General features: G+C 52.9%; 13 protein-coding genes across 16 annotated transcripts; 8 read left to right on the forward strand and 5 right to left on the reverse strand.

Annotated features, from left to right (window-relative positions):
- The first annotated feature begins 155 nt into the window (after positions 1-155).
- On the forward strand, positions 156-1795 carry PV05_10170 (uncharacterized protein). Its single transcript, XM_013456582.1, has one exon. It carries the CDS (start codon positions 169-171, stop codon positions 1669-1671), a length of 1503 nt encoding a protein of 500 aa, XP_013312036.1. The 5' UTR covers positions 156-168; the 3' UTR covers positions 1672-1795.
- PV05_10171 (uncharacterized protein) lies at positions 1720-2967 on the reverse strand. The gene is made up of 2 exons (XM_013456583.1): positions 2852-2967; positions 1720-2786 (listed from the first exon to the last, which is right to left on the reverse strand). Exon 2 carries the CDS (start codon positions 2747-2749, stop codon positions 1772-1774), a length of 978 nt encoding a protein of 325 aa, XP_013312037.1. The 5' UTR covers positions 2750-2786; positions 2852-2967; the 3' UTR covers positions 1720-1771.
- Positions 2968-3327: 360 nt separating this feature from the next.
- On the forward strand, positions 3328-5789 carry PV05_10172 (uncharacterized protein). The gene is made up of 5 exons (XM_013456584.1): positions 3328-3537; positions 3673-3742; positions 3794-3910; positions 3969-4659; positions 4720-5789. Exons 1-5 carry the CDS (start codon positions 3517-3519, stop codon positions 4964-4966), a joined length of 1146 nt encoding a protein of 381 aa, XP_013312038.1. The 5' UTR covers positions 3328-3516; the 3' UTR covers positions 4967-5789.
- A 457-nt stretch (positions 5790-6246) lies between these two features.
- PV05_10173 lies at positions 6247-9379 on the forward strand. Of its 2 annotated transcripts, none has more exons than XM_013456585.1 (2): positions 6247-8657; positions 8712-9379. In XM_013456585.1, the coding sequence occupies exon 1, from the start codon at positions 7227-7229 to the stop codon at positions 8616-8618; it is 1392 nt and encodes a 463-aa protein (XP_013312039.1). In that variant the 5' UTR covers positions 6247-7226; the 3' UTR covers positions 8619-8657; positions 8712-9379. The 2 variants fall into 2 exon arrangements, with proteins under 2 accessions (XP_013312039.1, XP_013312040.1); XM_013456586.1 differs by having other exon boundaries at positions 6247-6432; positions 6481-9379.
- Positions 9380-9563: 184 nt separating this feature from the next.
- PV05_10174 (uncharacterized protein) lies at positions 9564-11500 on the forward strand. The gene has a single exon (XM_013456587.1). It carries the CDS (start codon positions 9881-9883, stop codon positions 11156-11158), a length of 1278 nt encoding a protein of 425 aa, XP_013312041.1. The 5' UTR covers positions 9564-9880; the 3' UTR covers positions 11159-11500.
- Positions 11349-13708, reverse strand: PV05_10175 (uncharacterized protein). Its single transcript, XM_013456588.1, has one exon. The coding sequence runs from the start codon at positions 13572-13574 to the stop codon at positions 11754-11756; it is 1821 nt and encodes a 606-aa protein (XP_013312042.1). The 5' UTR covers positions 13575-13708; the 3' UTR covers positions 11349-11753.
- An 82-nt stretch (positions 13709-13790) lies between these two features.
- PV05_10176 (uncharacterized protein) lies at positions 13791-15587 on the forward strand. Its single transcript, XM_013456589.1, has one exon. The coding sequence runs from the start codon at positions 13923-13925 to the stop codon at positions 14934-14936; it is 1014 nt and encodes a 337-aa protein (XP_013312043.1). The 5' UTR covers positions 13791-13922; the 3' UTR covers positions 14937-15587.
- PV05_10177 (uncharacterized protein) lies at positions 14884-17196 on the reverse strand. The gene is made up of 2 exons (XM_013456590.1): positions 15227-17196; positions 14884-15172 (listed from the first exon to the last, which is right to left on the reverse strand). The coding sequence occupies exons 1-2, from the start codon at positions 16977-16979 to the stop codon at positions 15111-15113; spliced, it is 1815 nt and encodes a 604-aa protein (XP_013312044.1). The 5' UTR covers positions 16980-17196; the 3' UTR covers positions 14884-15110.
- Positions 17197-18844: 1648 nt separating this feature from the next.
- On the reverse strand, positions 18845-19558 carry PV05_10178 (uncharacterized protein; the record flags this gene model as incomplete). Its single annotated transcript, XM_013456591.1, has 2 exons — positions 18845-19314; positions 19381-19558. The coding sequence occupies 2 exons, from the start codon at positions 19556-19558 to the stop codon at positions 18845-18847; spliced, it is 648 nt and encodes a 215-aa protein (XP_013312045.1).
- A 245-nt stretch (positions 19559-19803) lies between these two features.
- On the reverse strand, positions 19804-22073 carry PV05_10179. 3 transcript variants are annotated; one of them, XM_013456594.1, is made up of 3 exons: positions 21873-22073; positions 20214-21811; positions 19804-20159 (listed from the first exon to the last, which is right to left on the reverse strand). In XM_013456594.1, the coding sequence occupies exons 1-3, from the start codon at positions 21873-21875 to the stop codon at positions 20036-20038; spliced, it is 1725 nt and encodes a 574-aa protein (XP_013312048.1). In that variant the 5' UTR covers positions 21876-22073; the 3' UTR covers positions 19804-20035. The 3 variants fall into 3 exon arrangements, with proteins under 3 accessions (XP_013312048.1, XP_013312047.1, XP_013312046.1); XM_013456593.1 differs by having other exon boundaries at positions 19804-21811; XM_013456592.1 differs by having other exon boundaries at positions 20214-22073.
- A 450-nt stretch (positions 22074-22523) lies between these two features.
- Positions 22524-23855, forward strand: PV05_10180 (uncharacterized protein; the record flags this gene model as incomplete). The annotated part of the gene is made up of 1 exon (XM_013456595.1): positions 22524-23855. One exon carries the CDS (start codon positions 22524-22526, stop codon positions 23853-23855), a length of 1332 nt encoding a protein of 443 aa, XP_013312049.1.
- Positions 23856-24256: 401 nt separating this feature from the next.
- Positions 24257-25717, forward strand: PV05_10181 (uncharacterized protein; the record flags this gene model as incomplete). Its single annotated transcript, XM_013456596.1, has 2 exons — positions 24257-25502; positions 25557-25717. The coding sequence occupies 2 exons, from the start codon at positions 24257-24259 to the stop codon at positions 25715-25717; spliced, it is 1407 nt and encodes a 468-aa protein (XP_013312050.1).
- A 368-nt stretch (positions 25718-26085) lies between these two features.
- On the forward strand, positions 26086-27492 carry PV05_10182 (uncharacterized protein). Its single transcript, XM_013456597.1, has 2 exons — positions 26086-26724; positions 26788-27492. Exons 1-2 carry the CDS (start codon positions 26200-26202, stop codon positions 27121-27123), a joined length of 861 nt encoding a protein of 286 aa, XP_013312051.1. The 5' UTR covers positions 26086-26199; the 3' UTR covers positions 27124-27492.
- Positions 27493-27616: the final 124 nt, after the last annotated feature.

Below are 27616 nucleotides of genomic sequence, written 5' to 3' on the forward strand. Positions count from 1 at the left end.
CCTCGCAATGTATAGCCTGTGAATCTAAATCCGTATTTCCAGATGTGTGCTTTCGTATTCGTGGTGTGGTTGAATGACGTGGATCCACTCTCGAGTGTTTGACGTAGAGAGACATCATTTCATTACGACGATGCATCCTCCTCTACTACGGGGGACGAAAGGCTTGCCATGCCGGTCAAGTCTGTCATCACGGCAGATGTTTTTCTGCATATCCCGCCATCTGTACAGGCACAGACTAGCAGCCCTGATACGACGGTCTTGGGGAGCGGGAGTGCCGGCAGGTCGCCAAAGGACGGTCTAGCGAGTGACAAGGTGGGAGAGAAGGGAACGCAGACGACACCAATCCAACGAGGACCATTGACCCTGGTATTCTTCATCACCGGCAATCCTGGACTGATCGCTTACTATCATCCTTTCCTATCCCTGCTCGTTGAAAGGCTGAAGAAGAAAGAAGCGGAGCGGCCGGTCGTGGTTGCTGGATTCAGTCTCGGTGGGTTTGATGCCGAATCACCACGTTCGACGACAGAAGCCAGTTCTAGTAGTGGCAATAATGGTGCTTGGGATCAGAGCGCCGACGGGGATGCCAATGCCGTGGATGATGAGGAGATCCAGGAGACTTTGTACCCGCCGTTACGGTCGAGGCAGCAAAGTGAAAGTGGAGACCATACCGCTGATGGGGATCACAACGACGATAGGATTTACACGCTGAGGGAGCAGATCGAATTGACCTACGCACGGCTCGTGGCGCTCATTGCACGGCTCCGGCGCGACAACTACTATTTAGATCATGAGTCGGAGTCGGAGTCGGTGCAGGTGGTGTTGATGGGACATAGCGTGGGGACGTATATCGCACTCGAGCTCGTCAGACTATGGCACGAGCGGGAAATGCAGCAGCCACAAGAAGCAGCAGCAGCAGCAGCAGCAGTGTCTTGGTCTTTGTCTTCGCCTGGTGAAGGGCAAGATCCATCTCCAGTTCCATCTCCACCTCCACCAATTCGGGAAATAGAGAGGGAGAGGGCAAGGGAGAAGAAAGGGCCGTCATGGAAGATCTCAAGTTGTATCCTCCTCACGCCTACCATCGTTGACCTACATATGTCACCGTCCGGAAGGATTGCGACTCCGCTGCTTACGTCGATACCGGTATTGTCTGCCTATCTACCAGACGTGGCTCACGGGTTGTTGCACTCCGTCCTGATCCGGGGGTTGCCGTCAAAGTGGATGGCCAGCCTGGTGCAAAGGGTGACAGGCATGCGCAAGGGCAGTCACGGGTTCGATACGACGATGGCGTTCTTGACGAGTCAGAGAGGCGTCAAGCAGGCCCTCACTATGGCGGCGGCGGAATTGAAGGAGATTAGAGCGGACCAGTGGGGTTCAGAGGTTTGGGGGGCGGCGGTGGATGAAGAGGAGGGTGATACTCGGGTCAACGGGTCGACACGGAGTCCGAGGTTGTATTTGTGGTTTGCGAAAGAGGACCATTGGGTTGCAGATATCACGAGGGAGGAGATTTTGAGGAGCAAAGGGGCAGAAGGAGAGGACGGAGGCCAAACAAGACCGACGATTGTCATAGATGAGACGGCTGGGCTGGTACATGCGTGGTGTTTGGAACAGAGTGACATGGTGGCGGGACGAGTGGGAGAATGGTTGGAGGAGATATTGGATCATAATGCGTAGAGTAGAAACCGCTCCTCGCATTCCAGTGGAAGTACAGTAAAAGAGGGCCTAAAATGTCGATAGAGGAGAATTGCTTATGCAGGAATGTTGTCTATGTAGTCTATTTTGCCGTCAGACCTGCTCTCCTAAAGAGGTCACCAAGCACATCAGATTGCTGAGGTCCGGATCGTGGTACATTGTCATTCTGCTGGCCGTTCGTTGGGGCCGGCGCGGCTTGCTGGTGGCTCCCATCGAGGTTGTGAGCTCTTACACTCCACGCGGCGTCGGAAGCTCTCTGCTGACCAAACAATTGCTGCAGGCTGATCGGTAGACCTGAAGTGGCTGCGGTAGCTTGCTGACTATGTAAGGCCTGCTCAGCTTCCTGCATATGTCCGTCCATATGCTGAGCCACAGCAGCAGAGGCCGCGGCCTCGGCGGCTTGTTTACTCGCTCCAGCATGATCAGCGAGCGATTTCATGAGCTCGCCATTCAGGGTTTGAGCATTTTCCGTTGACGATCCTGGTTCGTGGAAAATGTAGACGCCGTAGATTTTCTGCTCGTGCCCTTCTTTGAAACTGATGATCACGTATTCCCCCGTTATCTCGACGCCTGCATTTTCACCCTCCCTCAATTCCGCTTCGAAATTGTCCAGACCCCTCCGGTTCAGAACAATGGCGGAGTATCTGTCCTCGCCATATTTTCCAGGTACAAGCTCGCAGATAAACAAGGACCCTTCCACTCCGATTTTGGTCCATTCAGGTTGTGGCATGGGAGAAAATTCGTACACGACGGCGTAGGGTGCGATAGATAGTATGGAGGAGATCTCGGGATTGTGGCGTTTGAGGACAGATAGGTTCAATTCTTCATTGGTACGATTCGGAGGCGGTGGCCCAGTCGGGTAGTCTGACTGGTAGCCCTGATTGTCGGACTCGTAGTCTGATGCGAGTATACCTGGTTGTATGGGAGGCAAAGGCATCGGTGCAGGAAGAGGAGTGGCTGTGGAGGTTGGTTGTTGTGTTTGTGCTTGAGGCATGGGAGGATAGCGTGGGAAGTCGACGGACTGCTGCCGCCTTGAGTTGCCAGAGCGTCGGTGTGACATGGCTGGATCTGGTATTGGGGTATGGAAGATTGAAGGGCTATGGAATGCAAGAGAGGTCAATATGGGAAATTTGTGACCTACCTCGGTGGGTAGGTTACCTGCCTTGAGGTCCTAGCACAGAGCGACACAGATATCACTGGCTGTCAGAAACGCGCAGTGGGTGTCCAGAAGCGTGAATGAGAAGGCAGGTGAATATTGTGGTGTTGCGTAGATGGCGGACAGTCTCATATCGCGCAGGCGAGCAGGCGAGCAGGGCTCGCAGGCTAGAAATCCGGAGGCTGCTGTCGGAAAGGTGCGCTGGTCTGACGGATGAGGCACGCCTGTTGAAATGGCAACTGCAGCAGAGTCACGGCGAGTCAAGTTTGGTCAGACACCATCGTGACACGACACGTACTAGATACCTTAGCACCTTAGTTAGCAATGGTACCCTTAGGCTTGAGTGGCTTGTTAGGGGCACCAGGCACCACGATGGGACTATATTGGCAAGGCTGCGGGGCCGAATTGGGCAAAGCGCCAGGGAAAGCGCGACCCCAGAGTGCAGTCAGTGCCTGCGGATCAAGATTGACAGGTTACCCCTAATTTTTTGGACGGCCTCATACAATTGAAACTCATCTCTCCCAACCTCAACACGCATCACATCATCGCACGACCGCAAACTGTTTCTCTTCCTTCCCCTCGTTTGTTTCCATCCTCATCGGCCCCGGCGATCGCTTACATCGTCCTTTGTTCTGCCACAGCGTTACGTTCAGTGATTCTCAACAATCAACATGTCGTCCCCTATGAATGCGGTACGCACGCAGGTCACCTTCTAACTCCCCTTACCACCAACATCGAAGCCTTCTCAGTCCTCATCTTATTGCACCTGCCCTGGGAAAAGCTTCACTATGTTCTCTACTAACAGTATGCGCTTGGCGCAGGTAAAGATCCGGCGAAAGAAGAATGTCAAGAAGGGGATCCAGTTCTGTTTGATGGTGTGCGGCGCAAGTGGAACTGGTACTTTCTACTCATGTTGATTTCATCAGGCCATGAGTTGACAATAAATAGGTCGAACAACCTTTGTCAACACCCTCTGCGGAAAACAGGTCCTCCGACCCAAAGACGCCGACGACGCAGCCAATGCTCATCTCGAGGAAGGAGTGAGGATCAAGCCTGTGACAGTTGGTAGGTGCAAAATCACACAGACCCGGGATAAGATATTGTGATCTGACAGGTCCCGCAGAACTCGAGTTAGATGAAGAGGGCACACGTGTCTCATTGACCATTGTCGACACTCCTGGCTTTGGCGACCAGATCGACAATGAGTCTGCTTTCGGCGAAATTGTTGGCTACCTCGAACGACAGTACGATGACATTCTGGCGGAGGAGTCTCGTATCAAGAGAAACCCTCGCTTCAGAGACAACCGCGTTCACGCTCTCCTCTATTTTATCACCCCTACCGGTCACGGCTTGCGAGAACTCGACATCGAATTGATGAAGCGCCTCTCTCCTCGTGTCAACGTCATTCCCGTCATTGGCAAGGCCGATTCCTTGACCCCTGCCGAGCTGGCCGAGTCTAAGAAGTTGGTCATGGAAGACATTGAACACTACCGAATCCCGGTCTACAACTTCCCCTACGACATTGAAGAAGATGACGAGGATACGGTTGAGGAAAACGCAGAGCTACGTGGCTTGATGCCGTTTGCCATTGTTGGATCAGAGGATGTGATTGAGCTTGGTGGCCGACGAGTGCGAGCACGACAATATCCGTGGGGTATTGTGGAAGTGGACAATCCTCGCCACTCGGATTTCCTTGCCATTCGTAGCGCGCTTCTGCATTCCCACCTTGCCGATCTGAAAGAAATCACCCACGACTTCCTTTACGAGAATTACCGTACTGAGAAACTCAGCAAAAGTGTGGATGGAGGCGTTTCGTACGTGCCTTCTGGTCTTATCTACAGAGGATCATTCCGTGACTAATTGTGTGATAACAGTGGACAAGATTCGTCGATTAACCCCGAAGACCTCGCCAACCAGTCGGTCCGTCTCAAGGAGGAACAACTGCGTCGTGAAGAGGAGAAGCTGCGTGAGATTGAGGTCAAGGTGCAACGTGAAATCAATGAGAAGCGACAAGAACTGTTGGCACGCGAGTCTCAGCTACGTGAGATTGAAGCCCGTATGCAGCGTGAGCAGAGCCAGGGTATGGAGGACGTCAATGGCCACGGCCAGCAAGATGCATAAACTCAGACCGGGGGAAGGCGGAGCGGAGGGGTTTTCGTATTTCTGCTGCGTCATGCAGGCCATGGATTTCAAAGCGAAGCAGAATTCGATTGAGGAGCTTCGATGGAGGTGAGGCTGCACAGAACTTCAAGCCTGATGAGCGGTAAGGCTTGGAAGTCCCGTCTGTGGGTCGACTCTTTTTATTGCTGAGGGGGAACATGTCCTGTCAGTAGAATAGCGACTTCTTTTTAATGAGCGGTGACTGGACCTGGAAAAGGAGCTTTGTTTTCGTTGAACATGTTGAGGGCTTGTGCATAGTAGACAACTACTCGAGCACAAAGTGACCCCTAACTACGTTAGGTGTGCTCCATGTCCCTTGGTTGGGTGGAAAGTTCCCATCAATATCGCTTCCTCTGTTTATTGGCCGGTACCTGACCAACCCGCCTGCGAATCTGCTCGGTTACACAACAGTGGGTGGCAGACGACTCGGGACTTCCGGGCCTCATGCCGCGGGGAAGCGTGGGATAGCAGTGCTTACCTGGCCTGTGGGCGTGTCCGCTGTATTGCTAATCGACGATGTGCACGCGGGGGCTCTCTTGGGCTGTCCGAACTGGTTCTGGACGAGGACGGAGGGAGGGGTTGTTGAGTGATACAGCATCGGGAAGCCGGGATCGTCACCTGCACGACGACGAGCACGACAACCACAGCTGGACATCGATCAATGAGAACAAGACAAGATGTAAATCGCGCATTCCAGGCAGGAAAAAGCAAAAATGAACGAGGTCCAGCATGTTGTCTTACCGGGGGTTGGGCGACTAGGCCTCACTTTGCCTGACTGTGCCAGAATTCTCCGCAAACCTCGCTTGGTGAAAGACCCTGGTGAGAAAGACTCGTTGTAAGCCACTAACGTAGGCTTGTGTCCCAACTCTTGACCTCAACATGGCTGCCTCAGCGGTGCCTAGAGGAGAACAATGATTGAAGAAAGTAGAGTAGATGAATACCGTCATAGATGCTGGTCACGAGAGCAGTGTGTAGCAATGCTTGACTCAATGATCAAGCATTATGTCGTGGCACACCTTGAAAGCAGAGCCGTCAATCAGAAAAGGACGAGCGTGGAGTGCATTGCATTTGCAGGTTGCAGTAGCCTTGCAGGTGCCTTCAAGCGAAGCTGGAGAAGGAAGTAACTCCACGTTCTTTGTCCCCTCGAATATCTCGTTGAGGTCCTGGTCCATCTCATGACGGGCTGCTTGGAATATGACGACTACACTCACAGTATTGCTATAAATCACTCAGATATCGTCCAAGTCCTGTTCGGCACCTACCGAGATCAATTACGCTGACCATCAGACGAGACTCACTCATCACGAGCTGCATCGTGCAAATCCCGCTCACTCGGCTGTCATCCCTGCAGCCCACCTGATGCGAGTCTTCTTCGATCGATGTTGAACTCGGCGGCACTCCATATGTGAGAGATTCATGACTTGCTGGTCTCTTCATCCGCCTCAGCTTTCTACTGGTGGCTGACAGTGCTGCAGATTTTGATAGTAATCAACGACTATTCAGTGCTCCACCAAGATACCATCAGCAGCCGTGTTTGTGGTGGTGCAACGCGAATGCCCTCGACAAGCAAAAGCTTAGCACACTGATGACCCGCCTCGACGTTGCCCACCTCACGCCAATCGCGCCCATAGAGCGTCATCGGTCCACAGAGCAATACACCGTACACCTTCGAGTACCGATCAGGTCAAGTAACAGCACCAACCACGCGGTTGAGTATATCCAAGAGGAGGACATACAAGGTGAAGAAATCAACAAGACCAGCTTAATAACCACTGACACCACGATTGTCAGCCACGAGTAAGCCCGAGCACTCCAAGGACATCGTCGGAAAGGTCTCTGCTTCGACCCGCCTTGTCCTCACCTATTCGCCGTCTTGAAGCGCTATTTGGGCAAAGTTCCTGGCCTTCCACGATCAAGTCCGTCAACCTCCCGCCGTCTCGAGATCCATCTCGTGCCGATGCTTCGCATGAACTGTCACTTACTGTCGTGATCAAATGCCCCACCATCAATCGCCGCAGTCGGTACCCCGATTCCATTATTGATTATTCCTCCAACTTGCTCTCCTCAAAAGGCTGGGTTTCCTGGCCAGGTTCTTTCCTCCCGCAATAGTCCATCCTCGAACGCTCGCCGCACTGGCATCTCTCAAGCTCTCGCTCACTTTGGGTGAGATGCATAGCTTGCCCCCAGAAACTACTTTACCGCCGACGGTAGTCTTTGGATCATGTCGGTCATGACTAGCCAGCCGCCGGTCCCCTCTCGGAGCTCGAGCGGATTCAGTTTCCTCTCCAAGATCAAATCTCACAAAGAACCAAAGTACCTGAGCCCCGAGCGACCTCCCTCCGTCCATAGAACCGGTAGTTACGGAAGCTGTATCGACAAGTCTACCCGATCGTCGCTGTTCTCCGTACCGGCGCAAGAAGGAGCAGGTCTGAAATCTCGTCGCCTAAGCGCAAGCCCGTCGGACGATTTCGTGGTCGATGTTTGTCCTCTCGAAGATGAGTTCGTGTCAGCCTCCAAGATTGGCCGTCGGAAAGAGATTGGCAAAGGCGCAAGTGCCACAGTGAAGATCATGCTTAGAAGAGGTGACAAGAAGTCAGGCGCTGCATGTCAGTATGCTGTGAAAGAGTTCCGCAAGAAATCCATAAGAGAAACAGAGGAGGAGTACATTCGCAAAGTCAAATCGGAGTACACCATCGCCAAATCAGCCGATCATCCCAACATTGTGCGGACGGTTCGACTGTGCACGAACAATGGGCGTTGGAACCATGTCATGGAGTACTGCCAACAGGGTGAGCTGTTTGGCCTGGTCGAGCGGAAATACTTCAAGGCTGAGGACCGGAACTGCATCTTCAAGCAAGTACTGAGGGGCGTCAATTACTTGCATCAGCACGGCATTGCCCACAGGGACATCAAATTGGAGAACATTCTGATGACGGACGATGGACATATTAAGATCACCGATTTCGGAGTGTCGGAAGTCTTCTGCGGTGACCATCCTGGGATAGCATCCTCAAGAGGACTTTGTGGTCAAGGCATGAGAGAACCTCGATTGTCGGCTCCCGGTATCTGTGGGTCGAAACCATATATTTCCCCTGAGGTGTTGGCTCAAGATCGAGACTACGATCCGACCAAGCTGGATGCGTGGGGTTGTGGCATACTCTTCATGACCATCTTCCTCGTCGGCAACCCGTGGCAGAGCGCGAGCAAGGAAGAGGTCAACTATGCCATTTTCCTAGAAGGCTGGGAAGCCTTCCTTGACCGCTTCGAAAACATGCCCATCGACGAAAACTCTTATCCACAATGCGGATCGATTTTCAATTCTCTGCCTTCACATTCGCAGCGACGGTGCATTCTCAAATTGCTTCACCCGGACCCGGACCAACGTTGTACTGTGAACGAGGCTCTGAACGATCGGTGGGTCAAAGGCATCGACTGCTGCTCGCCTGAGACTAGCGGAGCGGCCGTAAACAACATCGACGTCACCAAGATGGGATGTGACAAAGTCGCCGCTCGGATGAGGGTGCAAGCGAAGCATGATCATCTACCTCCGCCAGTCAAGCGACTGCCCCGGCATCGCTTTGATATGGGTGATGGTACATCAAGGTATGACTGAAGTCCTGCCTATTCAACCTGTTCGAGTGGCCCTCCAAAGGTATTTGCATTTTCTTTTGTTCCTTTGGAGTCTGTTTTCCAACGGCGGCAACAGGGAATTGGGCGCGCGCACTAAAAAGTCACCTGGAGTTGCAGACCTCCTCATTGCAGAGGAGGTGCATTAGAAAGCCGGAGTTCTTGATCGGTGGTGATGTTGCCGATTGAGCAGGTGTTGGTGAGAGGCGACAAAATGGGGGGTAGACTGCCGTTTGTTGTACGGCCGGAGGCATATCGAAACATGGTTCGGAGAACCAACAGGCCCCTTGGCAAAAGTTCATATCAATATACATAATACGAGCTGCTTCCGACGATGTCGATCGTAGGCATAATGCCTATTCTGACATCGAAGTCGACGGACGTGGAATTCCTAGGATTGAGAAACTGTCCTTGACCGCTGTTGCGAAAACACAGACAAGGCTCTGATGATCGTGTAGTCAGTTCCTCCAACCCATCAACAGGCTGCTAGGATTGAGGTAGGACGATATGGACGAGTTTGAATGCATGCGTCAGCTGTGTGGACGTGATGAGATGATGGTTGATGTTGGAGGGAATCATCTGGCAAGGAAGCTCATTGATGGCAACCCCTTGTTGGTCTCGGCAGCTCATCCTCTTGATGTTGGCAGACCCGATGTTGAAGCATTCTCGCTCATACCCTGGGTCAATCAGCCTGACACTACGCTGCCGGTCGCAAGTTGTAGCTAGAAATGTCAAATGTTAACTACGTAATATGGAGGTCGTTTGTGGTAGTTCTACTTCAGCCTCGTCACGCACATGCAATGGTGTCGCAGCCTTACACCGACAACGTTTCCTCCTCGGCAAGTTCGGCCCACCAGCCGGCATTGGCCACGCCGCTACGTGCACTGATGTGATTGACTCCTCAAGTCCTGTAAACTAGGGAAAGGACTGAGCCCATCACACCATCTCTCCATCTTTTCGACTCCTTGGGACATTGACCTCGGGATTGTTCCAGCAAAAGACTCGTGATATCAAACATCGCGGGGAAAAGGGAATTGCTCAGAAAGGTTCAACGTCGACTTGCGGTCTGATCGATTGTCAACATTTCCGGGCCTTGACACATCAGCAAGACATCTCAGTCCAAGCCCTTGGACCCCTCTACACAGTAGACAGGGAAATAACACAGCGTGGTCGCGGATTCCAAGCAAAAGCAAAGGCCAACGCTCCATCCGTAGTTCGTGTTGAGACTGCTGGAAGAAAGTAGGATACATGGCCAACACTGAACCAACCCTTGGCGTGAGCAACGACGTGCCCAACCCCGAATTGCCCTACCAGCCCTACATGGACGTCAAACCGCCCCCGAAGGCAGGACTCTCCGAGGCCAACGGTGCACCGCTGACGGAACGCGAAGTCGAAGCCGTAGAGAAACGAGAGCGCGAAGAGCGTGAATCGACGCCCGAACCCGAGAATTTTGCCATCGCCTTCCCGGAGAACCTGCCCACACCACCCTTCCTGCATGTCGAGGGGGTCCCGAATTTCAGGGACCTGGGCGGCTATGCTTGTCAACCACCTTGTTCTACCGCCAGCACGGACACCGCCGACTCTGCATCATCCCAACAACCGGGGACAACAACAACCCATGTACTACGTAAAGGCCTGCTGTATCGCTGCGCGCATCCGACGCACCTGACGGCGCAGGGGGCCGAGTACTTGACGCAGACACTGGGTGTGCATGACATGTACGATCTCCGCTCGCAGCCCGAGATCTCACGGCTCGCGGCAACGGTGGCTTCGAGCGGCAAGGCCATCTACCCGCTCGCGGACCCGACGACAGGATGTCTGGACCACGTCGAGGGCCTGACTCGGCACTTCACGCCCGTGTACCAGAGCGAAGACTACGGGCCCGTGGCGCTGGCGACCAAGTTGGCCTGGTACACGGCGGCGCACAGTCACGACGAGGACGCCGGCTTCGCGTACAGCGAGGGCTTCGTCAAGGCGTACCGGGACATCGCGCTGCACGGCGCGCGCCCCGCGTACGAGAAGATGTTTCGACAGTTGCTCGACCGGCCCGGCGAGCCGCTCGTGTTCCACTGCACGGCCGGCAAGGACCGGACGGGCGTGTTCGCCGCGCTGGTGGGGAAATTGGTCGGCGTGCCCGAGGACATGGTCTGTTGGGAGTACGCGCTCACCGAGCCCGGCCTGGGCGAGTGGAGGGCGCAATTCATCGAGAGGATCTGCGCGTCCGGGTTGGGCAGTGGAGGTGGAGGGGGAGGGAAGCCAAGCCCAGGCCACCAGCGGACGACAATCAGTCGCGAGGAGGCCGCGCGCATCTGTGGGAGTCGCGCAGGGAATATGCGTGCTTTCTTGAAGGTCGTGCTTGAGAAGGAGCTCGGTGGTGTCGAGAGGTATCTTGTGGAGCGCTGTGGGCTTACAAAGGACGAGGTGGCAAGACTGAGGGACTCGTTGATTGTCAGGGTCGATGAAGGCGAGGTCGTCAACCAGTGCGAGATCAAGGGGTGGACCGCTGAGGGCGGAGTGCAAGATTGAACTGAGCGATATTCACCACCACAAAGAAAATCGCGGCGAGAACGAGAGGCGCTGGCACTGGCATTTGCACTGGGAACGAACGTATGAGTTGGCATACCCTTCCTGCCAACCCTCGTGGTGGCTGGATCTCTACAGGACCTTCTTCTCTGCATAAGTGTCTAGACCTCAATGCCACAAAGGGGCACAGGGCCGGGACTTGAGTTGGCGGACAATAGAAATAGACAGTTTCAAGGTTGAATGAAGGTTTCCTAAACCTCGATGTAGGCAATAGATTGACGGCAGAGGATGTACCTATTTGAGGTTGCCGTATGATGCCGTGTATCTCGAGCAGGATTTCACCAGTCGCAAGGACCAACGCAGTCTGACATTTTCCTGGTTCACACTCTGTCATTGGTATCCTAGGGATTTAGGTCTTGCAAGACCGTACCAACGTTAATACACCATGCAAAGCATCGCACTGTCGTGCCCGATCCTTCCCCGTAACCCTGCTTCGAACAAAAAACATGCAGACGGCTTGAACGCTCAAAAAGCTCGAGAGCAACGTCGCCTTGTCGAAACCTAGGCTCCTTTGTCTTGACAAGTGGGCACGGGCAAGTCAGGACTCCCTCCTCTTCTCCTCTCCTCCAGCCCCAGGAGCCCCTCTCACAGCCGGACTCGCACTGCCCGGCGCCCTCGTCGGACTAGCTGCCGCACTCATACCACCCTTCTTATCCTTCTTGATAAGGTTGGCAAAAAACTCCCTCGTTGCCTCATTACTCTGCTTGCCGTAGGCCCCACCGACAGCCGCGGATGAGGACGGCGTTTGTGTGCCTTCCGCTGATGGTCCAGCCTCACTACCCTGGCGACGCATAGGGGTGCTACTTCCTGTGCCCGCGACAGGGTTAGCGCGACTCCGATCCACTGTCGCTGTAGTCCGCTCATGTTCACGCTCGCGCAGCCGTCTTGTTGCCTCTTCGGCGTCAAAATCGATACCATTCACGTTGATCTGGTACGGGCCAATGTGTTCTGCCATTCTGGGGTTGGATACACCTTTGATTGAATCGTCACCACCGTCGAGCATGCCCGCAGCACCGGTGGCAGCGGGAGCACCTTTGCGGGATTTTCTCTCCGCCTTTTCGTCTTCCGCCTTGAGTTTCTCTAGGTTTTCGTACTGGACTTGCAAGAATTCCTGAACGGAGGGGACTTGGACAGTCTCGTCATGCGTTCGCGGTTGGAATGCTGGTCGCGAGTCTGCAGGGTTGCGGAGCGTAGCTTCATAGACCCGGACTGCTGATTCAGACTCTTGTTCACCATTCTGGGACGGCAGGCCCGGCTGCGTTTTCGATGTTGAGAAGTCCAGCGTCTGTTCCGGCGGATGTTGAATCTCCACGGACCACGCATTCCCTACTGCTTCCGGGTCGAAACCCTCCTTCAGTATCCGTATCTTGCCCCAAGAGTCCCAATTCGGCGGCACCAAGATTTTGTCTCGGTCAACGATATTGTGTTTGGCGACTTCCCGTTTCAGTAGAGAATGTATGCTCAGACTTGAGTGTATCAGCGTCCGTACGTGGTTCGGATCGAACGTTGCCGTGTACACCAGCGAGGCACCATGTTTGAGCAGGACGCATCTCAACCACTGCATCAGGAAGTCGAATTGGTCTTCTCCCCAGCCATTGTCTCGCTCGAGACTTTCAATCTTCTCCGCCTGTACGCAGACAACAGAAAGGGGTATTCCTAGCCCTTCGTCCCATTCACCCGGTCCCAGAGGAACTGCAGCGGCTAACGACTTTTGTTCAGCTGTTGCGTTCCCGCCAGGCTGTGCAGAAGGTGCATCAGGTCCTACTCTTTTCTCCTTCCATGCCGTCATGACCTCTTCCATTTCTATCTTGGTCTGCTCGTCCAGGCTCAATATTACTGACCGCAGCAGCCGAACCCATTGCCGCAATTGTCTTGCCCATTTGAAGGGATCTTGCCAGTCCAGTAGTATTGTTATTAATGTATCTTTGACCGTCTTCGGCGTAAAAAGTGGCTTTAGGAGTGCTGCGAAATTGGCGCTCGAATTCGCCAATGTGTAGATGTTCAGGCGGGCTAGAACGTCCTCTTGGTCTGCATCCAGCACGTCGTGATATGTATAGCCTAAGGCATACCGATTCGATATGGGTACTGTTCTGGGTTGGCGTCGTCTGTCGTTGTTGGCGTATCGAGGACGAAGGCTTGGGGGATTGAGCTGTTCGAGGAATTCGCGTTGTTGATCTGATGTTCCACCTAGGACGAGAAGTTGTTTTTCTGTGAGGTCTTTGCCTTTCGAGGCACTGTTCAGCATGGGCACCCATATTGCTGGCTTGCCTCCATCTTTGCTGGCTGGCCGTCTGGAGATGGAGCGAGAGGAGGGAAGTGACGTGGTGAAGCCGCCGAGTGGTTGCGATGCCGTCAACATGTTGGAGAAGCAGGAACGACGAGAAGGAGGAGATCAAACAATAGACGGAGCAGTCACAGTGGCATTGGTGATTCCATGAGGAAGAGTGTCTCGTGTCATAGAATTAATTCATCTTCACTCTCAGATTGTTGACGCGCACAGGCGAGGAACGTTGGAGATGGAGATGAACTCCTGTTCGTCGCGTTTTCTCCGCAGTCAAGAGGATTTTAGGCCTCACTGCTGCACACCTTTCTTTCCGATCGCAAACCGCTGCTCAGGTTCGACAGCTTTGTCTGTCCAAAGTGCACAGCGTACTACCTGTAGCCGATCGCTTCCAAGCATCCCCAGCACCAACGTGGCATCTCCACGATGAACGCCATCCGCCAAACCCAACTCTTGAACAAACGCGAACTCGAAAATGCAATACCACCATCTGCCTCCTGGCACGCAGACTATCGAGATACAGCCTACATCTACATCGGTGGCTTGAACCCAGACTTGACCGAAGGCGATGTCGTTACAATCTTCTCGCAGTTCGGCAACCCTACGCACCTGAACTTGATCCGAGACAAAGAGACCGGCAAGAGCAGGGGCTTTGCGTTCCTCAAATACGAAGACCAGCGGAGTTGTGATTTGGCGGTGGACAATTTTACGGGGGCCGAAGTACTGGGCAGACTGCTACGGGTCGACCACACGAGGTACAAGAAGAGAGACGACGAGGATGAAGATACACATCGCATCGACAGACTGGAGCAGGAAGCCACAGTACAGTTGAACGGCAATGGGAAGCGGGAGAGTGATGATACTGAAGACGAGGAGAGGCAGTCGAAGCACAGAATGAAGAAGCGGCGGCCATTGTTGAAGGAAGAGCAGGAATTGGAGGAGATGCTTGCCATAAAGCACAATGGTGAAGAGGAAGATCCTATGCGCGAGTATCTGATCAAAGAGAAGAGGGAGGAGGTGGAGAGGGCAAAAGAACGAGCGAGAAGGAAGGGTAAGGCAGAAAGGAAGCACAAGCATACACGCAAAGAAGGTGAGGACGGTGATGAGGAGAGACGGCACAGGCATAGGCGACGAGAAGATGAAGATGTGAGGCAAGATAATGGCACTCACCGCCCTCGACTGAGAGAAGAGGATGACGATAGAGCTGAGAGGCGGCATCGGCACGGAGACAGGGACAAAGATCGAGACCGTGGAGACCGCGAGAAGCACAGGAGTGAAGGGGACAAGGAGTCCAGGCGGCATCGAACCGAGGACGCGCAACAAGCCGACGGGAAAATCAGAAGGCACGAAGACTATGATTCTCGCCGTGACCGCGACCGCGATTACAGAGATCGTCGAGATGACAGCAGGGAGCGAAGGTCTTCGAGAGACCGTCGTTAAGACGTTGTGATGACTGACTCAACGACCTGGATATGTGTGTAGAAGTATGAACCGAACCGTCGAGGCTCCCTCGTATCCTGACTGAGCTCGAGAGACTTCCCATGCTTGCGGTTCCGCTCTGCTTCTTACAAGGCTTTACAACTTCGTGGCTGCATACAGCCTATATGGCCTGCTTCATTTCAATCCCTCCCCTTTTTCGAGCAGTTGCACACCTAAATCTCTTAACTTGAACTTCTCTGCAACCGGATCGTCAGCGACTTGTCCACTAGTAACGGGACTCCAACACTCACGAATCTTCCCACTCGCCGTCTTGGGATATTCATCCACGAAAAACACATACTTGGGCACAAGATGGTGGCTCATCCTTTCTTTCACCCACTCCCTCACTTCATCCACACTCACGGGTGGGTTGCCAGGCTGCAAATGATGCCTTCTCACCACGAAAGCAGCCACAACCTCGCCGTACTTCTGATCCGGCAAACCCACAACACTCACCTCCGCGATCTTCGGATGGGCAAACAAACAATTTTCCACCTCGAGCGGGTGTATATTCTCTCCGCCACGGATGATGAGGTCTTTTATCCGGCCAGTAATGCTGATGTACCCGTCCTCGTCTATGCTCGCTTCGTCTCCCGTGTGCATCCAAACCTTCCCCTCGCTGTCGGCCTTCATGACTTCGGCCGTCTTCTCGGGCTGGCCCCAGTACTCCTTCATCACGAGGTATCCATGCACAGCGAGTTCGCCGCGCTCGCCAACATCCAAGATCCGGTCGTGGTCGAATGGGTCTACGACCTTAGCTTCCACGTGCGGGAGGAGTCGTCCAACGGTATTGATGCGTTTGTCGAGCGGGTCGTTGGTGGTTGTCATCGCAGAGACGGGCGAGGTTTCGGTCATACCGTAGCAGATGGTCAATTCCGTGAGGTTGAGGATTTTATGCAATTTCTTCATCAATTCCGCGGGTATGGATGAGCCTGCCGCTATGCCAGTGCGGAGGTACTGGAAGCCTTCTTTTGAGACGATCTCATCGTCGATGAGCTCGAGTTGGGATAGGAACATGGTTGGAACGCCGTAGAGGGCTGTAGCCTTCTCTTCTTGGACAGCCTTGAGAGATGCTAGAGGATCGAACGCTTCAGTTGGGAAAACTATGGCGGAACCGTGGGTCGCTGTGGCCATGTACCCTAGAATGCAGCCGAAGCAGTGGAAGAGCGGCGGTGGGCAACAGACGACGTCCTCGGGAGTGAGCAGCATGCGGTCGCCTATCTGTAGGCCGTTATTGAGGATGGATCGATGGGACAAGCAGGCAGCTTTGGGCATCGAGGTCGTTCCTGAGGTGAATTGGATATTGACCACTTCATCGTGCGATAGCGGCGACGCAGGCATGGGTGGCCGGCTGTCCGTGTCTTGGGATATGGACGACCATGGCACCGTGGCGCGGAACTTTAGGAGATCTATCCGTCCTGACGAATTGTCGACTAGGATGATGTTCTTCAGAGAAGGTATTGTCTCGGACTTGAGCGTTGCACTTGATAGATCGGATACAATAGTTTCGAGAATAGGCGCATTTGGACGAGGTGGCTTGAAAGGGAGATTTGTTTCTGTCCCAATAACCAAATGCGTCGCCGACAGATGATTGAGCGCTGAAATTATCTGGGCTGGTGTGAATGCTGGGTTGAGCGGAACCAAGATTGCTCCAAGCTTGAACAATGCATATGTTATAGTCGCAAACTCGAGGTTGTTCCCTAATGACACGCACACTCGATCCCCTTTGTTGACTCCCAAGCTTTGTAGTCCCCGGGCCAGAACATTGCTGTCCCGGTCGAGTTGACTATAGGTCAGACGCTTGTTTTGATGTCTGGATATAACAGCGGCCCTGTCGCCATGCGCAGACACTATTCTTGCAAAATTATCGCCAACGGTCTCCTCCAGAAGGGGAGGATGAGACGGTCCTTTAGCTTTCGCTCTTGTCTGGAGCCAGCGTTGAGCTCGCAGTATAGGAGAGACAGTTGGCCATATTGTTCGTTGCGGCCGAAAAAGTGCCCGCATGGCGCTATCATCGTACTCTGGGAGGCTATCGACAGGCCGTAGGTAGGTTAAAAGTCTTCCGGAATCGGCTACCGCATCATCGAGAGATCTGTGAGCGCTTTAGGACTTAAGACTGGCACCGAAAGCTGACTTGCCTAGTGATACGAGTAGCAGAGTAGCAAATTGAGCAGTGCAGAAGAAGACATTTTTGGGTGTTTCTTACCTCGGTGATCGAAGCCGCGCGCCCGCGCGAGGGCGGACGAAAGCCGCGGGGTGTCAACAGCCGCTGACTCGAGCCCCAAGCACCCACCAAGCGCCAATTACTTGGTGGGGGAGGAATTCAAGCCTAAGTTAAGCAGCGCGGGTGGTCATCTTCCCAGTACTCCATAGGTGAGTGGATGATGGTGCTGAGACTACCCCGTAATGTGCCGTTTGCGGGGAAGCGTAAGAATACCAGCCACATGCACCATCATCGTCGTCGGGATGAGATAAATGAAGAGCCGAAAAGAAGATTCGACATGGAAATATGAAGAACCGGCGACAGGCACATAGGTAGCCAACTTGTATTCGCATCGGCAAAGCATCGTAAGGTATGTGGACACCGACAGGAAACGGAGGCTGAACTGCAGCAAGCGAAGTCGCCAGACATCTCGGCTAGATACTGTAAGACGAGTGCCGGGACCCAGAATAGCCCGCAGGGACGAATCTCAGGCATGACAGAGGAGTTCAATAATCCAACATTCAGCGAAATCCTTCACCATGGAAGCTGACCAGCGGTCGTCATCACTCGAGAGGGAGACCACAGAGACCAATCCTGTAGCTCTTACTCGCACCGAGCGGAGCACAACCTACAAGCAGGGGAAATGCGGGGGAGCAAACCATGAGAACCATGACCACCATGACCTATCCGACCGCTGGTTATACCGCTGCCGGGATCGAGGGCTCTTGAAATGCCACATCGTTTGCCCTGGGACTTTGTGAAACCGGATCCATTATCCAGCTGTCTTTTCCTCGCCTAACCCTTGAGTCGCTAAACAATCCGCGAGGATGCTGCTAAAAAGGACCGCTTCCGCCGAGCAGATGGTGGAAGCTAAAATCGACACCGGGCTCGATAGAAGGAAGGCCGCCGACTCTGAAAGGCCACTGACTTGCATGTTTTACTTCTTCGCCTCTCAGATGAAGCGCAACATCCAGCCAGCGGACCAGGACCTCGTACGAAGGGGGAAAGTCGTCGATCGACCAACCCACAAGTTGGATTCCATGGTCGCCAGATTAGGCATGCACGCCTCGCATTCTCCACTTGTGACGAAGTTCGCGACATACCCCGTCACGATTCCTGATGCTGCTCCAGCCTGGTCGAACCACAAGCCAAGGCCATCCCCTGAGGAAGTCCACGATACAGTGATGTTCATGAAGTTTCGGGATAAGCGCGCTAGGGAGGAATGGATTGCGACGAGAGAATGGCAGGACTTCATGGCCAAGACCGAGGGCGAGCAAGTCTTCCGGCGGATGCCACATGTCCGGTGTGCCAGCAGTATGAGAGGCCTGATGGACCCGGTGGATATACTCACAGCCTGAGAGTCGCAGCAGGCTTCTCGAGGACGAGAAGAGCGGCGCCTCTTCATTGACCAGCAGCATGTCGTCACTGTTGTATGCTTTGCGGCAGAAGACAAAGACTGCAAGACCTGCCAGTGCAGAGCCGGGTAGCGGGATCTCTTGCTGAGTAGTGGTGGTGGTTCGATGTGCTGACGGGGCAGATCCTGTCTCGCCTCTGGTACTCGGCCTCTTTGCGATGTCCTCCTAATTCTCAACTGACGTAGGCTCATGGTCAAGTAGGAGTATCCAAAGGGCCGAGAATGTTCCCAACAGCCAGTTGCAGGAGGAGACTAGAAGTCTTGTATACCCGTCTCCCCTTGCAGGTCCTTACTCTTCTTCCTCGTATCGCCATGTTCGTCCTCGACAAACTCAGGCTCCTCTGCGTCGAAATATTTGTCCTCCGCATCCCGCTCTTCAGTCGCCCGATCATCATATTCCGGATTGTTATCCACGCCCTCGTAGTCAAAGTCATCATCGCCACCTCTTAAAAACCTCGTTTCCATTTCCCACCGCCATCGTGCCTGTCCCTCCTCTTTGTTGGCAGGAACTTCGTCCCTATCTTCAGCCAGTATCTCTCCGCTTGGCCCGCGCCTGTACGTAAACATGCTATTCGGATCAGGATGCCGTAAAGCGTCGAGCTTCGCCTCACTACGATAGATGTCCGCCTCAAGAATGCCGGAGTAGCCCTTCTGGCGGCCTTCGGCTTCACGCTCTGCAGGCGTTTGGAACCTGCGAATAAGGCGATCATATAATAATGGATCTGCGAGAGTATGTTAATAAACCTACTGGTTGAAGTTCAGCGGTCTCAGTCAAGAGGCAGTCGCACCTGCCAGCTCAAGCTGCGGTCCAAAATACTCGGGGTGCGTGTCGAGGTAGCGCTTGCGGCGGTTCTTCACACGGAACCGATCTGGGACCTGTGGGTTGTAGACCGCAGAAGCGGGAGCAGAGCCTTCATTATCGACATTACGAATAGGTATCCCAGTACCTGCTGCAAAGCGCGGCATATTGTGGCAAGGTCAACACCGTTGCAACAACTGAATTTCCGACAATTGGAGATGATGAATTCGAGCCCCGAAAAAAGTCGCCTATTTACACGTACGCGATGACGAAATACTCGGACGTAGGATGGCCGTGGATGGCTCAGGGAAAAGAGTGCATACGCTCACGGGGCTCACTCAACGACTCTTACATCCAGACTCCTGGCACTTCGTACTTAAGGGGCACAGCGTATATAAACATTGATTATCATTTCGTTGACATTTCCAACAATATATTATGTCAATTTGTGAAGCTGATCTGATCCAAAGGCCTCACCTATGTTAAGCCTTGATCCCGCGCGAAGTGATGCAGCGCTGAGACAAGATGAAGGCCGATTACGAACCCTTCATAAAGGTCTGGTGAACATAGATGCAGCGCTCCCTCCCTTTCAGCTTCGATTGATCTGCAAAGCAAGCATTCGTAAATTCGTAGACCTTCGTCAATCATCTCGGTTCTATGCTTGGAAAGAACCGAGGTCCACCATAACCGTGTGCCAGGATAGCCTGCACATCAATATTTGCACTGGGACATTGAGCCCAAAGTTTTACCAGGACATAACGACCGGAACTGCATCGTCCATTAGCGCTGCCAGCCGGATCAAGTCGACGCTGGGATACTTACACTGGGGGGTCAAATCTGATTGCAGCGCTGGATTTGCTCTTATTGATGAAGAACCGAGCATGAGGAAGGATTGTGTCTGACTTTGTAGACGAGCTTGCACCGGCATCGCCTCTTCCGCTTTTGGCCACAGTCTCGTCAACATATTCTCTAGGTCTGCCGGATCGTTCGTCCGCTGGGCAGCTTGACTCAGCGGCGCCGATAGGCGGTGCAGATGTGCGCATACCACTTCTCCTGGGTGTCGAGGTTCGATGGTGAATGCCGTCATCGTTCTGAGACGCACCCTGGTGATTGCGTCGTCCGAGGAGCCCATCACTGTCACGAATTTGCTGTGCCCGCATAAGGTTCACAATGCGGTCTTGGTGATGCAGCCTATCCTCGTCGGGTTGTTGCCGGTGCCATCTCTCACGTTCGGGATCGTCCCAGCCATCATCAGAGTCGCCAGATGTCGACCATAAGCCATCATCGCGATCGTCCTCCAGGTACGTAGGTCGGTATCGGTCGACATATGACCGTAACGAGTATTCGTCATCTTGCCATGGTCTCGGTGAAGGCGGGCCCAGTGCAGCGTCCTCCTCATCAGAAGGGTCCGTAATCGAAACGGTGAAGCCGGGAAAGAGTACAGTGTCGGATTCAGAGTCCTCGTCCTGTTCGGTAGGATTGTTGAGGTACCGTGAGCTGTTGATAGATCTCAGCGGAGACCTTGTGGAATTAATGTACTCGTGAGATGGTCGATAGGGTGGTCGATAGCCATCTTGTCTGTGACGAAGTAGCCTACGGCTCTTTGGAGTCCAGCGTACATCATATTGAGACGTCTTGTCAAGTAGGTTATCTTCGTCCATGGCGATGAAAATCAGTCCCTCTTGAATTGGGGCATCGAAGCCCGCTCGAGGAGCCTTCACGACTATCTTTGTCAACGTGAATGGCATCCCTCCAACATGCTTGAACAGGAGGTTACATCGATTGGTCTTGGTACAGTAGACAGTGGTATCGTCCACAAGAACGTTCTGTGGGTATGAATTGATGGGCACATGAGGATCAGAGTATTCGCCACCATCACAACTGACGATCTCCATTCGAAGCTGTCCAGTAATAACCTGTCCATTGTGGCCGTAGCTGAATGTCCGAGGCTCGTCCTCGTATGTCCCATCGTCCAGCTTTCTCCGCTTCGCTCTCAAGCGTTCGCCGCGGTCATTGTTCGGCTGCACAGTAGATGGAGACGCAGTGGATGGAGAAATATAGGCTTCGGATGCAACAGTCCTGCTGGATTGTCCGAGCCTTTCTCTCTGATACCTCTGGAGACGCTCGCTGGGTCGAAACGCTCTCCTCCTGCTTCGTACAAGGCTGGAAGGATTGTTGGTTTGTGGTGGATTTTCTGATACTGACGATGCATCCTGTTCCTGTATATGCGCTTCAAGGTCTCTTCTTCGTCGCTCCCGTGCAGCTGAGCGATCCGCAGCCATCTGATGGTCCATTTCTCGATCGATGGCTTCGAAAGCCTGTTGATGGTCGGCACCTAGATGCCGCTCGGAGTTGAGGAGATTTCTAAGATTTTGTAGTCTTGCCGAGATATCGGACCATGGGTTTTCGTCACGATCGGGCTACTGACAGTTAGAATACAAGGCTGCCGAAAAGAGGGAATCTCTGCGGCTGCGGTCGTACCATGACTGAACAAAGAGCGGCCTGCTACCGGGACGACAGCAGAAGGAAGGAAGGGGTCAGGCAGCATGCAAGAGCACGTCAAAGATCTGAACCAGTTGATTTATTCGCAGGGAGGCACCAGGAGTATTTGTCGTATGTGCTTCGATCAGACTGAAATTGCCATCCGTTGGTGGTAGTTGAGAAGTTGCCAGTCAGAGAGAGGGACACTCGCCTTTTAACCAGAGTAGGCGTCTGCCCCACGATCGCAACAAGAGTCACTATGGTACCTTAAGTTGACCTAGGCCTGGTAAGCCCGTGACGGCATGTAAAGGGAGCAGCCGGAGAATTATTTAGAGCCCAAAACTACCTTGGAACGCCAGCTAGCCGCTTAGAACAGGCCACTAAACAGCCCTCGCTTCGGTGGAAGCCCCTGCAGCCGACGGAGACCTGCGAGTTGGGGCCGTCAATGACCTCAATGACATCTATCAACCCATCCGCGACTTGAGAGCATCAAACATTCCCTTCACTTCAACTTCATTTGCGTTGACACTCTTAGCCCGACCACTCGTCAAGGCTTTCTTACTGTCACTACCGTTTCATTTCAAAGCTTCCTTCCGGTTACAAACTCTCCGCCCCTCAACCAACCTTGCGCTCTATTGATGCGAATCTGCAATGGACGGTAACAACATTCCTGAACCTCCTCACCCTGGAGTTCCAGAGCCAGCGTTATTCCCCGTCAACGAAACCATGCCTACCGACTCATCCGTGGGAGGCCTCAATGGTCATCCTCAGATGTTCGACTCCTCCTTCAGCAACCTTGCTCTACCCATGAATGGCGCACAATCCGGTTTGTTGGCAACAGCACCTCAACAGATTTCCACAGACGAAATCGCACTTTATGACAGACAAATACGGCTGTGGGGCATGCAAGTACAGGAAAAGCTGCGACTGGCAAATGTACTACTCATCGGAATAAGAGGGTTGGGAGCTGAAATTGCGAAGAACCTCGTGCTTGCAGGCATTGGAACATTGACAATTCTAGATCACGAGATGGTTGCCGAAGAGGACCTGGGAACGCAGTTTTTTGTTAATCAGACTCAGATCGGTCAGAACCGTGCGGAGGCAACTCTGCCAGAATTGCAGAAGCTCAATCCTCGCGTACAGCTTTATACGGATCCCAATCCAGTCGTCCTGAAAGATCCTATCTATTTCCAAACATTCGATATCATCATTGCCACCGACCTGATGATGGATGTCATGACATTGATCAACATGTCGTGCCGTCAATTTGGTCGCAAATTCTATTCTGCGGCGACTCATGGCATGTACGGCTACATATTCGCCGACCTTATGATCCACCAATTCATCGTCGAGAAACCCCAAAGTAACAAACCTCCCAAGCAAGGGGAAATGGAAACATCTACGAGACGTGTAATGGAGATTAAGTCAAAGAGGGAGAATGAGAAGATCACCGACATCATCACCTACCAGGAAACTTATTCGCTGTTCCAGCTTGCCAATATGTCACCGTTGGGTGCGCGAGAGAAAAGCAGTCGCCGAAAACTAATGCGCGTCACACCCCTTCTCTCATGCCTGCGAGCACTGTTCGACTTCCAAAGTCAGAGCGAAGGTCGTCTTCCAGGACCCAATAGAGTTGACCTAGAACTGTTTACCAAGCTCGCAAAACAAAAACACATCGAGCTCGAGCTTCCTGAAGAGACTCTGAGAGCAGACTTCCTCCGCAGCTTTCTACAAAATCTTGGAGCCGAGATCAGTCCAGTAGTTGCCTTCCTAGGCGGCTTTTTGGCTCAGGATGTCATAAATGTTCTGGGCCAAAAGGAGCCTCCTCTTCAGAACTTCTTGGTTTTCGACGGCGAGGATTTTGTTGCGACTCAGTTTAGCCTTCATCCCATCAACGATGATGCGGTGAGCATGATGAGTGCGAACGGAGGCTCGATGATGCCGGGATTGGTGCCAACAGCTAATCCAGTGCCAGCTGCCTGAGTCTCACAGATTTGTGCACGACCAGCCTACTTGTTCTTCATGTCTTGACTGACAACTGAACTGATATTGGGGAAGGCTGTGAGAAACGACCAATGGACGTCTGTCTTGGCAATCTCGAAATTTTTGCTGGGCTCGATTTGGAGACTGACAGACAAATTCTTGATGAGGACGGGGTCAGAGCGACTGCATAGAGATTGAGAGCCAGAAAGATCACGATGAATCATGAGGTTAGATACCAATTCAAGCTAGAGTCAAGGCGCTCTCAGATGCTGGCTGGGGAAGGGAAGATTGTTCTGGGTAGGAACGAGTCACGACCTTTCGTGACCTGAAGCAATCATCGTCGCCAAAACACCTCGCTTCGAATCGAATGTTACAAACCCTTCCTTGCGCGTCTTTGTCAAATGATGGCTTCCAAAAACTTCCCTACACGAATGGAAGAGCTTTCACTGAATGACCCCAGCCTCAATCCTTCCTTGTATGCCAGTATCAGAACGATTCGCAAATCTGCGCTCTCCATACCACATCGCCTCAAATCGATCTTAGCCGATGCGGAATTCGCAAAAGAAGTGTCTGATCTTTGTGACTTTCCACTTGTGGCCAATGAGCGATGCGGAAGCTGGTATATCAACCCAGCTCATAAAGCCGGCAGTGCTTATTTCAAGAGTACCGACGGACACCACGGCCAGTGGTCTTTCTCTCTTCGCAGACTCAACATGCAGCTGCTGCCTTTGCTCGGAAGGTACGGTGGTGCTGTGGTGGTTGATTCTACTCGTCGCGGCAAGAATCTACCAGACGCATTCAGCAAGACAGTCCCGATCTGGGTCGCTGTCATCAACAGAACCTTGTTCCCTGAGCTGTCCGCTACACATAGACTCCAAGTTCCGCCTGCCCCGAGTGAACTGGGTCGTTCCGAGGTCTCGCAGATCGAATCGAGGCTTGAAGAATTCGCCCAGTCCTTTTGCGGCCTCGGGCTAGATCTCCCCAAACTGCGTGACGAGTTGAAGCTGCCAATTTCCCTATCCTGGGTGATCAATGGCTGCTTTGACGTTGACAACCAGGAGCAGTCCAGTACAGCGAGTCTGACCGCTCCTTCTGATACACGCTGTCAACTAGTACTTTGCAGCGCTTCGCGCCGTGTGCATGGCGCTGAGGCCTCTGAAGGTGGATACATTCAGGGAGCAGGGGACGACAGTGAAGCATGGTCTTGTGGTCTCACACCTCAATTATTCTGGGAGCACCGAGACCAGCTGATGAGTTCGCCCGAGGATGATCTCCCAGAAATCATTGAGGAGTTACTGAATGGGGAGAAAGAGGGCAAAGGAAGCCCGGCACAAGGTACACATGTCGGTGCAACTAGAAATCTTCACATCTGCCAGGGACCAGTTCATGATCTGGGAGCATTTGATCTCGTCATCAATTGTAATGGTAGCAGCGTCGCGAATTCTACAAAGGTTACCGATTTGGACTGTCGCTCCGGCAAGCTGGGAAGTAAGGATCTTCGAGAAAAGCTGCCGGTATTAGGGGACATTGTCAGGCGTCAGCTTCTCAAAGACTGTCAAAGTCAGATTCTGGTGACCTGTGCAACTGGCACGGATCTGAGTGTGGGTGTGGCCGCAAGTCTTCTTTGCCTCTTTTACCATGATAACGGTGCGTTTCTTCTCCGTCCCATATCGCTGCTTGAGACTGATTGACTGTCTGTAGGCCATGTCAAAGAGCATTTGGACATGGTTGATGCTCCTCTGGTTGATAAATTGCTTGTGAAACAACGGTTGGCCTGGATCAGCTCCGCGAAACCGGATGCTAATCCTTCACGGGCAACGCTGCAAGCAGTGAATTCTTTCCTCATGCGACGTCCGGATTGAGATGCAAAGCATGATCGTTTTACTCTCTTGCGAGAAGCAAAGTAATGACCCAGTCCATCACCAGGCCCGAAGACGAAGTGCCTCGAGATGCACCAGAAATTGAGAGTCTTGTCTCTCGCATCTGCACCCAGGCACCTTGACGAGTTACTACCTGTATCCAGTCTTGTACCTCTATAGAATCCCCTATGGCTGAATGTATGGGTGTCTATGTCTGTCAGTACATAGGTCCCTAGGTAGTTAGTGGAGGGAAATGTGACCGCCGGGGGTCACTAAGGCCTCAGATTGGCGATCCCGCCAGGCCGCATCTGGCGTCTTTCAATGCCATCATTGCATCATCGAAAATTGTTTTGTCGCAAAGATGCCCATACAAAAAAGACCACATACATAGAACAATCACCATTCATTGATACAAATATTTCCTCCAACACCTACCGGGTAGTCGACAACATTTTTCCAAGTCTTCCACTCTCTTCTGCCTCACCATGTCCTCCCTCACGATCAACGACACCCTTGCGCTACCCAATTCCTCCGTACGCATACCCCGCCTAGGTTTCGGGGTCTACCGGTCGTCTCCATCGGTGTGTGTGCAGTCATGCCTCACTGCCCTCCAAGCTGGCTACCGCCACATCGACACTGCCCAGTTCTACGCCAATGAATCCCAAGTCGGCGAAGCTGTAAAGAAATCGGGTCTTCGCCGCTCCGACATCTTCGTCACCACAAAGATCCTCTCTGCAGGTGGCAGCGTGGAGAAATCATATCAAAAGTGCGTGGACAGTGTAAGCAGGATAGACGAAGGCACAGGGAACAACAAAGGCTATGTGGATTTGTTCCTGATACACAGTCCCAATGCTGGAAGCAAAGCTCGGAAAGAGATGTGGCAGGCGCTTGAGAAGTTGTACGAGGAAGGCAAGGCAAGGAGTATAGGCGTCAGTAACTTCGGGGTTGGTCATATCGAGGAGATGAAGAGCTATGCAAAGGTCTGGCCACCGCATGTCAATCAGATTGAGGTACGTCTTATATTGCCAGTACAGAGGCAGGCCACGATGCGAGAGGACTGACAAATATCACAGTTACACCCATGGTGCCAACAACGGACTGCAGTGGAATACTGCCACAAGCAGGGAATCGTCGTCGAAGCGTACTCACCCCTGGTGCGGAACTATAAGGCCAACGACCCAGTCCTGGTCGGATTGGCAAAGAAATACAACAAGACTACCGCTCAGATATTGATCCGATATTGCTTGCAGAAGAACTGGGTGCCGCTGCCGAAGAGCGACAATGCGGATCGAATAAAGCAGAACGCGGACGTCTATGGGTTTGATATCGCGGCTGATGATATGAATACTCTTGACTCGCTGGACCAGGGAGATGCAGGTGCAATTGTACAGGCTGTGAGCAACTCGTGAAGATTTGAAGAACAGAACAGAACGGGTAGGACGCAAAGTTCAGGCTAGAAATGAATCTGGCGTGATGTCCCCGAAAACAAGAACTTCGAATACATTTAACCACCAACGTGCGGCGGCCTTCTGACTACTGCTTAGCGATTGAAATCAACAAAGCAAAGTCCACGTCGCTTCTTCTCCATCTCGCAGTTAACCGCGTGTCAAAATTTATGATCACTATCCACAATCCAGCCTTGAAGCCACCCCAGGGCGGGATATCTCTCCTTCCTTCAGATGGTCTACAAGATGTGTCCGAAGTTCTCCTTTTCCGCCACGTCTTGAAAGATCAAGGCTTGCAATCATGATACCTGACTCACGGCTCAGCAAAGGAGGAACGAATTGACTCGGGCCACCGCTCGAATACTCAATATTTCCCGACAATTGCGGTCATGTCTAAGTGAAGGCCTTACGGGAACTTAGGCGAATCCAAGGCACAAATTCAGTGCCCTCGGGTCAA

The sequence above is a fragment of the Exophiala xenobiotica genome, assembly GCF_000835505.1.
Source record: "Exophiala xenobiotica strain CBS 118157 unplaced genomic scaffold supercont1.6, whole genome shotgun sequence".
Taxonomy (NCBI): Eukaryota; Fungi; Ascomycota; class Eurotiomycetes; order Chaetothyriales; family Herpotrichiellaceae; genus Exophiala; species Exophiala xenobiotica.

Excerpts from the sequence above, each read along its gene's own strand:
- PV05_10170 (XM_013456582.1), top strand. The coding sequence starts at position 169 with ATGCCGGTCAAGTCTGTCATCACGGCAGATGTTTTTCTGCATATCCCG.
- PV05_10171 (XM_013456583.1), bottom strand. The coding sequence starts at position 2,749 with ATGTCACACCGACGCTCTGGCAACTCAAGGCGGCAGCAGTCCGTCGAC.
- PV05_10172 (XM_013456584.1), top strand. The coding sequence starts at position 3,517 with ATGTCGTCCCCTATGAATGCG. Across the intron at positions 3,911-3,968 it reads GATCAAGCCTGTGACAGTTG|AACTCGAGTTAGATGAAGAG; the intron begins GTAGGTGCAAAA and ends CAGGTCCCGCAG. Across the intron at positions 4,660-4,719 it reads AGTGTGGATGGAGGCGTTTC|TGGACAAGATTCGTCGATTA; the intron begins GTACGTGCCTTC and ends GTGTGATAACAG.
- PV05_10173 (XM_013456585.1), top strand. The coding sequence starts at position 7,227 with ATGTCGGTCATGACTAGCCAGCCGCCGGTCCCCTCTCGGAGCTCGAGC.
- PV05_10174 (XM_013456587.1), top strand. The coding sequence starts at position 9,881 with ATGGCCAACACTGAACCAACCCTTGGCGTGAGCAACGACGTGCCCAAC.
- PV05_10175 (XM_013456588.1), bottom strand. The coding sequence starts at position 13,574 with ATGTTGACGGCATCGCAACCACTCGGCGGCTTCACCACGTCACTTCCC.
- PV05_10176 (XM_013456589.1), top strand. The coding sequence starts at position 13,923 with ATGAACGCCATCCGCCAAACCCAACTCTTGAACAAACGCGAACTCGAA.
- PV05_10177 (XM_013456590.1), bottom strand. The coding sequence starts at position 16,979 with ATGCGGGCACTTTTTCGGCCGCAACGAACAATATGGCCAACTGTCTCT. Across the intron at positions 15,173-15,226 it reads GACGGCGAGTGGGAAGATTC|AGAAGTTCAAGTTAAGAGAT; the intron begins GTGAGTGTTGGA and ends ATCCGGTTGCAG.
- PV05_10179 (XM_013456594.1), bottom strand. Across the intron at positions 20,160-20,213 it reads ATCAGATTTGACCCCCCAGT|TTCCGGTCGTTATGTCCTGG; the intron begins GTAAGTATCCCA and ends TGGACGATGCAG.
- PV05_10182 (XM_013456597.1), top strand. The coding sequence starts at position 26,200 with ATGTCCTCCCTCACGATCAACGACACCCTTGCGCTACCCAATTCCTCC. Across the intron at positions 26,725-26,787 it reads CGCATGTCAATCAGATTGAG|TTACACCCATGGTGCCAACA; the intron begins GTACGTCTTATA and ends CAAATATCACAG.